The sequence below is a fragment of the Crocodylus siamensis genome, chromosome 9 (genome assembly GCF_052110815.1).
Source record: "Crocodylus siamensis isolate JL-2025a chromosome 9, ASM5211081v1, whole genome shotgun sequence".
NCBI lineage: Eukaryota > Metazoa > Chordata > Crocodylia > Crocodylidae > Crocodylus > Crocodylus siamensis.
In genome coordinates, this window is record NC_143403.1 from 64947905 (window position 1) to 64958793 (window position 10889).

Genomic DNA, 10889 nt, shown 5'->3' on the forward strand with positions numbered 1-10889 from the left:
GCTTTTTGTAGATTTAAGCCAATACAAGCATCATTTAAATGACAAGATCATTTAAAAATGAAACAAAACTTAGTTCTAGCTTGGAACCCAGTGTTATTATACCCATCCACGTTTTGACAAATACACAAACAAAAATAATTAAATCCTCACCTACAGTTGCAGAGAAGTTAGAGTAGGCAGAGTCATTGGTATATACAAAGGTAGAGTTATGGGAAGGAAGCACAGTGAAGTTGTGGATTCTTAGAGCTGGGTGGAACAACAAAACAAAATAAGCAAAACAATGAATAAACACAAAATCCATATGAATTGGCCAGTCCATATCTCTCAACTAGCACAGATCAAATATTCATTAGTGGCCCTTTGAACTGTAATCAATCGAGTTTTCCCCATCCCTTTTCTCTAAAGATGTGTCTGCACAGAGAGGTTATGGCACTTTAACAGTACGAAGTTCTATGGCATAAAGTCAGTGCAGACATTGTTATAGGTACAAGTGCAACATTCCCATAGGAAAAAGGGAAAGGCTATCCCCAGTAAAACTGCATAAAATGTTAGGGGTTATATTATGTAATTTTATAAGTTAAAAAGATTCACGCTGAGCCAAAATAGCTTAACACACAAAATCCTGATTTAGACCAAATCTAAGGGAAACTGGCAAGCAGGTGACATTATAATCACTAAATTTAAAAGGACAGCATCGGCTTTAAAAAGTCACACTTGTCCCTGAAACAAAAGTAGATAATATATTTCCAATACTCCTTAACCATAACTGAGCGATATTGGAAAGAAAACATTCTCTATTATTTCAGTGTACCTATTTTGACCCATTTTCCATACAGTCATTTTCACTGTTTTATTCTGACTGAAATAATGCCTTGATCGAAAGCCCATGAAATCAGTGGAAAGACGGCCATTGATTTTGGATCGAGCCCAGCGTAAACAGAATCTTTCCTACACAAGAAAAAAATCAAACCCAATCTGGTGACCCTGACTCCCAGAACAGCGAGTGGTTGAGAGGTATGAAACTGGATTCATACATAATGACTTCAACAAATAAAATGGAAGATGAACAAGAGTATGATGCTCCAAGGGTTTATGAGATGAACATGAAATGAAAACGACTGCATGATATTATGATGAACAGAAAAACAACAAGAGATATTCTAGCAGTGAACGGAAAAGCTGCATAATCAAAGCGCTACCAAAACCAGGAAAATTGTCCCCTGTATTAGAATACAGCAATATAGAAAACCTTGCCTTTATGCTAGATTCAGCCTTCAGATGCAGAGACACAATTTCTATTGAGGCCAAAGGGAATTGCACGTACATATTGGATGCAGAACATAAGCAGTTACAAACTGAGAAAATAAATTATCTACAACAACGTTAAACAAAGAATTCAGCATAGCCATAGTTGCACCAAATTAAAAAAACAAAAAACAACCCAAAGCTTTTAGGCTACTGGCATCCTTTTGGAAACATGAACTGAGGCCCAGTCCTGCAAACCTCTTCTTAGCTAAGCCTTCCCAAGAACTCCAGAAGAATTCATATGAGCCAACACTATTCTTGTGAGCAACGACCTTGCAGGATTGAGCCTAATAAATTATGTATCAATTATATATTTGAAACAGCTTCTGAATTTCAGCAGCTATTGTTTCTTTTTTAAATCGAGCAGTTCCCAGCCTTAATCAGACAACTATCATTCTTTTTTTAAAGAGCTGCATTTGGTTTCGTATAGTTCATCTTTGTACTACAGAAGGAGTGATTTACTCTGACTTATGCTAAGTGATGTCTATTGCCAGATAAATTATATATTTACAAGAAAATAAATTGATACTGTGCTAAAGAATTCTACAAGTGAATTGTTCATAGGTCACATCATGGTCCCATTGAAGACAATGGAAATGTTGCCATCAACTTTAATGGGGCCAGCATTTTCCTAGTTTTATTTGCAGCAGTTTAATTATCACTCCTATAAAGTATGTCTTGGACAGTGGAGCACTTAAGTGTCTCTGAAAACAGAGAGTTTTTGATGCTTGTAGGCCTTATATCGCGTCTCTTTCCAAACTGTGATATAAGGGCTCATCCCTTTTTTTTTTTTTAAATAGTGATATTTTGCACTTCTGTAGAGATTTTCGTTTGAGGTTCCCAAATTCTTTCACTCGTTCTTTAATTCCCTTCACCATCCCTTTTGAATAGGGAGGAAAATATCATCACTGGGGACTCAGTTACTGATTAACAGGGCCATGCGATATTACAAAATAGCTGAGAACGGAGAGGGGAGCTGTCAGGTCCTGTGTGAGGAATGGAGGAAGCCGGGATGTAATTACCCAGGATGGAATGTGGCTAAGACACCAGAGTTAAAATGCCAACTCGTGTGAAAATTGCCGAGATCTTTAATAGTCACAAGCAGCTGGGTGTGGGACCTTAGCTTTGTTTTGTCTGAAAGGGAGCCGCACAGCATTCCCATAATATTGTGCAGTGACACGGTGGTTCAACAAGTGCTAAACCAACACCACTAACAGTATCCCCAGGACTCTTTGGAAGTCCTCCATCTCCCACTGCATTCCTGCATTATTATTTAGTCCACAAATGACACTTAAAATTCAGGAAATGACCTAAGCCAGGAGTTACGCTGCACTTTGATATCACGTCTGACTGAGAGTGGGATCCTGCCATCTTCTTTGAGAGTTTTACCTGAGTAAGGTCCTGGGGATTTGGTTCAAGTACTACTTTGAACAATGCTGCAGTATGGACTTTCAGGAAAGGTTTCCAGAAGTGAGTAAAGATTGCAGCATAGCCCACCTCTTCGAATTATACGGAGCTGACTATTTACAAGTTTCAAAATGTTTATGGCAGTATGGCATTCAACTTGAACTGAAAATCAGAGAGATGGGCCCTTGTTTCAATAGGCATAGCTGAAAATCCCACCCACTACGTATATTTGTGCTTGTTATGTATGTACCAAAGCAGCTCACGATTTTAACGACACTTTAGATCACAACCAATTTCTCTTGATGTCCCTAAGAATGTGTAGGTCGGTCCTAAAATGTTTAAGAATAGTTTTTAGAAATAGCTTTAAAATGCAAAAGGATTTGGAGGCTGCCAAAATATTGCTGTATAAATAGATCTCAACTGCCAGGGCTCTAAAGCTAGTTTCATTAGCATTTGTTTCTCGGGCTCCCCTTCTATTTACCAACTGTCACAAATGCTTATGTTACTCTCATTGTCATGAATCTCACGGCTACCTCCACTTGTATCCCGAAGCTCATGGATTCCATCGACATCTTCCAGTGGCCAGTAGTGGGAAGCCGAGGCTAAAACTTTGAACCCTTTCAAGAAAACAAAGATAGGGAGAAAAAATGGTCATTAGTATGTGGTTTAGGGATGAGTGTACCAGTGTAGAAACTAGTAAATGGAGGATCAGAGGGTTAACTACAATAAAACATTTCTTTATAAACCAAACCCAGCTCACAAGCTGGGAGCATTTGAAATAAATCAAAATAAATAAATAGCACTGGGCATAACACATGGCTTTTATTCAATACGATTTTTGATTGTGCACTAAAAGGAACCTGTCTTACAAAGCTGTGCACTTATCTACGTTAACGACGTTAGAAATGCATACACATATAAAACCAGATCTTCTGGAACTAAAGTTACCATCTGAGTTTCTGGTTCTAATTTCATATGCTCCTATTCATATTACTGTAAAGATCCCCATGCTTTTTTAAGTTGCTGTGTTTAGAACATCTTGAGAGCAACAGGCAGAGAGGCCTCATATGCCACATGGAGGAATGTATAGAACAGGGAGCTTTCTATCCTCAGTAGTGTAACTAGTGTGGGACAACTGGGACAGCTACCCCAGGCACTGAGTTAGAGCTGAGGTTAGGGCAGGGGGAAGTAGATAATACTGCTGTTACTGCAACCATGTAGTCAGTGGCACGGCAGCAGCTGGACATTACCACTATCCCTGTGCATCACAATTGTCCCAGGCACCCTGCTGCGTTGTGCCTCTGTTCCTCTCCCTTTCTTTACATATGCGGAAGTCCCTCCACAAGTGCTTCTGGTCTTCAAAATTCAAGGGGACGGTCAGTGCATCTACACATGCACATTTACTGCACAGTAACCAAAAGTACTGCATAGTACGGGCATGCGTCTACACATGCACATCCATACTGCGCAGTAAATATGGTGACTTACGCTGACTCAGATTTACACCCGATTAGTTACTGTGCAGTAATGCACGTGTAGACACCTTACGGTAGACATAGTAACACTGTGTGTGTGTGGACTGACTTGGGACTAACTTTAGTCCCAAGTCAGAGGGCCTAAACATGTAGATGTGGGCCTATTCCCGCTTACTGTGTAGTAATCTACTGTGCAGTAAATTTAAGCCGATGTAAATGCATGTGTAGACATGCCCATTGAGAAGAAACAACTTAGATGCTCAGGATTCTTGCTCTGCCCCCAAAGCCTACAGTGGAAGGCAGCACAAGTGAATCTGCTTTCAAGTTATATTGATCTATGTTGTTTTTACTCTTTATTCTGTGGAAGGATGTTGGGAAGTTATCATTAGGAGCCTGCTGGAGCCATAATGTCCTGGGTCAAGCTGGTGTATAGGACCCAGCAGCAAAAACACAGGGATAGGGAATGCTTACTGAGACTTGGGTGGATTTATGAGTGAAGCAGGCAGAACCCCACCCTTCTGTGGAAAGAGTTTCCCACTGCTCTGAAGATGGCATTTAACAATATAAAAAAAGGCATATAAAAAGAGTTAACAACTGCTCAGCCTGCAGCACTTGCTATGTCTTCAGAGCCTTGTTTTCCACACCAAAACCCACCCCCCCAACAAATAAAATAAATCCTGCGGTGAATAAGAACATTTTGTTTCCCTAAATGTCTTCTTTACTTGCAGATGGCTGCACTGAGCTCCAGGTGGACAAGTTGACAAAAGCAGAACATTGGATGGTTCCCATTTCCCAATGGCAGATTTATCTACAAGATTTAATTGATGTCAGCTAGAAGACGCTTTAGAAGATGTGAATTCTCAGGCTGGAGCAAAAGCAAGCTGCCCAGAACAATTAAATGCTGGGTTAAGGTAACAATTCTATTTTAAGGGCACGACATTAATAATGTAGGCAAACATGGATGTTTTTGTTATCTTCTTGCTTGAAAGAAACTCTTTATTCTTGGGGTAACTAATTTAACCAGCTGTGTTGGAAAAGAATGACTAATCAGCTGGAGCAAAGAAAGTTTTAGAAGGATGAAACAGTAAAAGCCTCTTGTTATTGCAAATGAGCATGTTTTGTTTATCATGGCAAATCATTCAATTGGCATGAATTAATTAGCTGCTTTTTTTCAGGAGGAAGAGAGGGCTGCTATCTACAAAAGCAACATTTCCAGAGGCTATTTTTTAAACTATTTTCAGCTATGTTTCTAACTGAATATTTCAGCCAGAAAATACCTGAAAACCAGGTCCACAAAATATATGCCATGGAGAGGTGCCTAGGGTCCTCTCAAAAGCCTTGCCCAACTGTTTTCTTTGTCCCGTTTCTGTTTTTGCATCATATTCCCCAATTTAGTTCATGAAATGATCTCCCTGTCCGCCTACAAATCCCCATGGACTACTCTTGTTGACCCTTTCCATATTAGCTCCTCCCCAACACCTCAAGCACTGGGCAGGAGAAGAGCAGAATAGGACAAATAAAATCATTAGCTGAAAGTTTACCTCTACCTCTCATGCCTGTATATTATTGTGATATATTTTTGCTGTTATGTTGGACTGCACTCTTCATGCCTAATTTCAGGCTTGGGTCTGCAGATGCTAGTTTGTATGAATAACCCCATATAAGAAAATTGGGGCAAGGAGTGGTTTCCATGGGGCTTCCCTCGGAGCAGGTATTACTGATCACAGTAAGGTCCTCAAAAAGATTTAGTGTGGACCTTGAATATACATTATGTAGTGCTGCTAACTCTTTCTTCCTAGAATTGGGTCTGGTTCTCTGGCACCCTACCAAGGACATGGGCAGTGTGGGGGCAGGAGGTGGGCATGTTAAAAAATGAAGACAAGTAACAGAGGTGTAAAATGGACCCAGGCTATTGTGCAGTAAGCATGCTGCCCAAACATTCCAGGAGCCTTGTAAAAATTTGGTGTGCAAGTTAAGGTGACCCCGAGTAACTTTCCCTGGAATTTTTCCCTATATTTCATTGACCCCAAAAGTATAATAGGGGTTCTTGTATCACACAGACAAATTTGTTTTGAACAATCCCTACAATATAGTGAACACAAATAGGTTTGCATCATCATATACCTGGACCTGATTTTATGCAGGGGTCTGGAAAAGTTTTTCTATTTTTTCATCTCCTTCAAGAAACTAGAGCCAGTTCAGTGAATATTTTGCTTTTGCTCTCTTCTCTGCCCCCTGGCACAATTGCAAGGCTATAATGCTTTGAGGCCCTTTTCGCATCAGGAATGGTGCCAATGCAACTGGTGAAGAACACAGGAAGGGTGGAAGACATGAGGGAGACAGGGAGGTGGGAGTTCCTCATCCCCTGTGGCCCCCTAGTATAGGGGCTGACCAGGAGCAAATTTGCTCCTGGCAAGTGTCTACACATGCGCTACGGCGCAATATCTACTGCAGTTAATTTACTACCTGTATTTATGGGTAGTAACTAACTGTTCAGTAGTCCAATTTAGTGTGCAGTAAATGTGCACGTGTAGACAGTGACACTTTACTGTGCGGTAGATTAGTCTACTGCACAGTAAAGCATTTCATGTAGATACACCCATTGTGTGTCAGAAAGAAGGGGCTGATGTGGACCTTTGGAACTAAGGCAGCTGAATTTGTAGGAGCCCTGCATTACTTGCAAACACTTGATCTGTAAAACAGAGAGCAGTATCACTGGTGAAACACCTGCAGTGCTTTTGACACCAGTGATCAATGCAGGAGACTCGCGTCCCCAGTTGCCCTTCATGACTACATATGTTTTCAGTGGTCAGAGAACCTCTCTCAAAAAAAACACAACTGTGGGTTGAGGAACAAATGTCACAGCTACCCAGAGATGAGGGAAACTTGTGGTTGTGGATGAGGATAGATAGTGTTGCATGTTATTTTGCATTCTTGCAAAGCATCGGGCCAGACCAAGCTGAGAAGGAAAGAGAGGAGTCTTGATTGATTTTGTTCCTTAAATTAAGGAGACAATTATACTGGATGCATACACATATTTATAATCCAATCTGAATACTATGGGGAACAAAATCGCTATTGAGTTCAGTGTGAGATCAGGTATGCAAAGAATACTGAGGGACTGGGATATCGGATGAGGACATGGTTTATCATCCTCATGGCATGTCATCCAAAAGTGTACACTGGCTGTAATAGAGGAAATGAAAGCAGCAGCTTTCCAGTGCACAAACAGCATCCCCATGGACTGCTTGTGCTAATTGTTTCCCAACTAGCTATCCATGAAGCCTGGCAGCCCCTCCTCTTTCTAAAGCATAGAATGTGCACCCTTGTTTGTGATGCTTGTTTAGGAAGATGTCTCCCACTGCCAAGAGTATCTAACTTTCAGAGAAGTGAGGAACGAGGAAAAGAAGGCTGAATGTATGAGGGAGAATGGTCAGGCAAAAATAAATATATAAATAATGGAGAGAAAACAAAGAGGCAGAGAGAAAATGAATGGATGCCAACAGCTGTGCCAGGATATAATGAGGCACTTGATTGTTACAGTTGTATTACACTAGCATCCAGAAGGCCTAATTGAGATCAGGGCCCCATTGTGCTTGGCATCATCCCAACATATAGGGAGAATCTCTACCCTAAACAGCCTACAATTAACAGAAAAGATAGACAAAAAGTGGGAGAGCAAACAGCAACACAGAGAAGTGACTTCCCCAGTGTTGCACAGAGCAGGACAGCAACCAAGTGAGGACTAGGACACAGGTTCCTTGGATTTCCATCCAGTACTTTATTTTCTAAACCAGGGGTGTCAAACATACAGCCCATGGGGCAGTTCCAGCCCACAGAGTCATATCGTCTCTGGAAGGGCCAGAAGTTGAGGGACGAGTGCAGGAGTGTGGCCCACCACCAGACTCCGAGATACAAGGCTCTTTTGGGGATGTGTGTCAGGAGCAGGGGGCAAAGGGGCAGGCAGATGAGGGGGTTGGTGGATAATAGCTACATTAACCCCCAGGGATCCCTGACACTGCTCACCCCACCGGCTTGTCTAGATCTAACCTGCAAGGAGCCCTGCGTTTTGGATCCAGCCCAGGACAACTTTAACACTCCTTCTCTAAACCACGCACAGAGCCAATCCATCCTGAAGGAGCCTCCAAAAAATGTCAGCAGGTTGAAAACCACTGGTATGCCTGTTCACCTGGCTTTCCTTTCGTTTCTGTTCACTTAATTTTCCTTTCAATTTATAAGTACAAAATTACTATGACTCTGTCTGCTGTAAATGCTGGACCATGTATGATAGGAAGATTACATCACAGTGCAAATCAAGATAGAATCATTTAGAGCAGTGATTCTCAGCCTTGAGATCCTTTCAAGGGGTGTTGCACAAAATTAGTACTGTTAGTTGTGCAAACATGATTCACAAGATAAATTCAGAGTTTTCAAATAGTGTTCTTTATCCACAGTGTTAAAAACATCCTGACTTGCTGTGGTCTTTCTGAGTTCTTTGCAACAGAAGAATTGCTCTATTCTTTTTTCGTAGTCAAAAAGCAATGAAAACTAAGAGCTGGCATTTTTTCGAGGGGTACCTCCAGTATATTGAGCTGCCTCAGATCTATCAAGGGGTGCTTTGAATGTTAAAATGTTGGAGACCACTGATTTAGAGCTTAATATGTTCTAGCTCCCCATCCAAACTGGGGACTCTTTTATAACTCTCCTCCCCCTGCAATACATAATATTTATATACAGCCTATGTTTCTTCTAATGCATCTCAGGCTACAGGTCATTCATCCTTTTCTATAGGAATTGGCACAATATGTTAATGTTTACCAGACAAAGGGGAAACAGAAGGAACTGATATGAGCAAGGGCACTAGCTTACTCACATACTCTGTAATTAGGACTCAGATAACAGGGTGGGGATTCATGTATTGCAACAGGTCAGAACAGGGCTTCTCCTGCAGCATGCAGCAGTTTTCTTTGAAAGCTAGTACAAGGGTACTAGCTGGGTAGAAATTAAAAGCACAAGGCATTCTGTGGATTGCTTAAACTGTAAAATTGTGCTTGTACACCACCATGAGGCTTGAGGCTAAACTATTTGTGCAAACAGAAGATCTCTCCAGTTACACACACAGCAAATAAGTTTGAGTGATTTTTCGCATTGAAAACAGATGACGAGAGCTCAGAAGAAAAACATGCTGCGGTTCTGTCCTGAGCAATCTACATTTAATCATCAAAGGCTTTTAAATGACTGGAGCCACACAAATGCAATGTAACATATGTGAACTGGCACTTCTAGCCGCAAGTCAATGAATCTGAAGTGCTGAACACTAGCACGTTGTGGTGAAAGAGAAAGTAATCTCTGTTTAAATACAATTCAAAGACCGACTCAAGTGAAAAAGCCCAGAAAAAAAATTCTCATGCACAAAGGTGGTAGCCTATTCTGTGCAATGTGCACAGAATTTATTTTTGTATTTCTTTTAATACAAGATGTCACTATAGGGAGACCTGAACTTTTAAGTAACTGCAATTGTCCGGTACTCTAGATTGAATGCCCGGCACTATATTTTTAGTATGGTCTTGTATGATCCCTTGCAACAACTAAAAAAATGAAATATAAACCAGAAAACAAAAGGTTTGCTAAATACACTGTAACAATTAAGCACATGGTAGTGTCAATAATAAATAACAATGTCCTTACCTGGGTGTTTGGGTAGCCAGGAATAGTTTCCATACACCTGTACATAAAATATGACAGAATAAGACAATGTGAAGCAAAAGTTTTGAAGAATAAACAGGAAAAATCTCAGTGTTACCCAAGTTCTGAATATTACCTGATACTTAGACTGAAATAAAATCTGCAGCAAATAATAACAAAGCAGAGACAACAAATTCTTCATGGTCCTTTTGCGTTTTCAAGTGCAATTGAAATCTAATTCCTGGGAGATTTCAATCATGAACACAAGTTCTCCTTTGCTACTTTTTTTTCTTTTAAAAAGTGCATTTTCCACACAGGTTCAGAAACTTCATTCTTCCAATGAGAAAGCAATATATTCTTCCAAAGTCTTCATGAATATTTGCTTGCTTTAAATGTGGATCACTTGGAAACACATAGCCATGACTGGAGCAAAATCATAAGATAAAAATAATAAGATCCAAAAATTGTGCAATTGCACAGAAAGAATGCAAGTAGTTCTGCTGTTATTTGTGCCAAAAGAAGAGATCTTATTTTACAATGTTTGCTGTCTGTGGTTTTCTTTTTTTTCTTTTTTCCGATTATTTTTACTTTGTCAGAGATCTGAAGCCAGTTTTGGTTCTCATCATAAAAAAGTAGCCCCTTCTGCTCCACTGGACATCTGACTCTCACTGTTTCCTTAGGAATTGGATTGAACTGTGTTGCTAGCTCCTCGCTTGTCTGGCTCACGTTTGCACCTCCATCCCAGATCTTTTTGGGTGGAGAGCAAGTCTGAGTGATGTCATGCTTTCTTCTCAAACTTTGTCCCATTCTGGTACTCTATTTATATCGTGTTGCTGCTGTCTCTTTTCTGGGTCCTAACACCAGCCTGCTAGGAACAAGTGGAAACAAGTTAATGCGGTTCAGAAAGCAGATTAAAGAGACCACCATAAAAATTATTTATTGCAAGTTTGCACATTCAGAGAAGGAATGAAGCCAGTACAAATACTAGTATCTCCAATGCCTAAAAAACATACAATA

At 40.5% G+C, this 10889-nt stretch overlaps 1 protein-coding gene across 2 annotated transcripts in view; it reads right to left on the minus strand.

The window, feature by feature from the left end:
* ADGRD1 (adhesion G protein-coupled receptor D1) overlaps positions 1 to 10659 on the minus strand; it is a 237932-nt gene extending 227273 nt beyond the window's left edge. Inside the window, exons 1-4 of one of the 2 annotated variants that reach the window (XM_090062339.1) lie at positions 10009 to 10659; positions 9876 to 9912; positions 3246 to 3329; positions 151 to 246 (exon numbers count right to left, since the gene is read on the minus strand). In XM_090062339.1, coding sequence (XP_089918465.1) covers positions 151 to 246; positions 3246 to 3329; positions 9876 to 9912; positions 10009 to 10074 — 283 coding nt within the window. In that variant the 5' untranslated portion in view covers positions 10075 to 10659. The remainder of the gene's footprint in view (positions 1 to 150; positions 247 to 3245; positions 3330 to 9875; positions 9913 to 10008) is intronic. The other variant, XM_090062340.1, reaches the window with a different exon arrangement.
* Between the last annotated feature and the right edge of the window lie 230 nt (positions 10660 to 10889).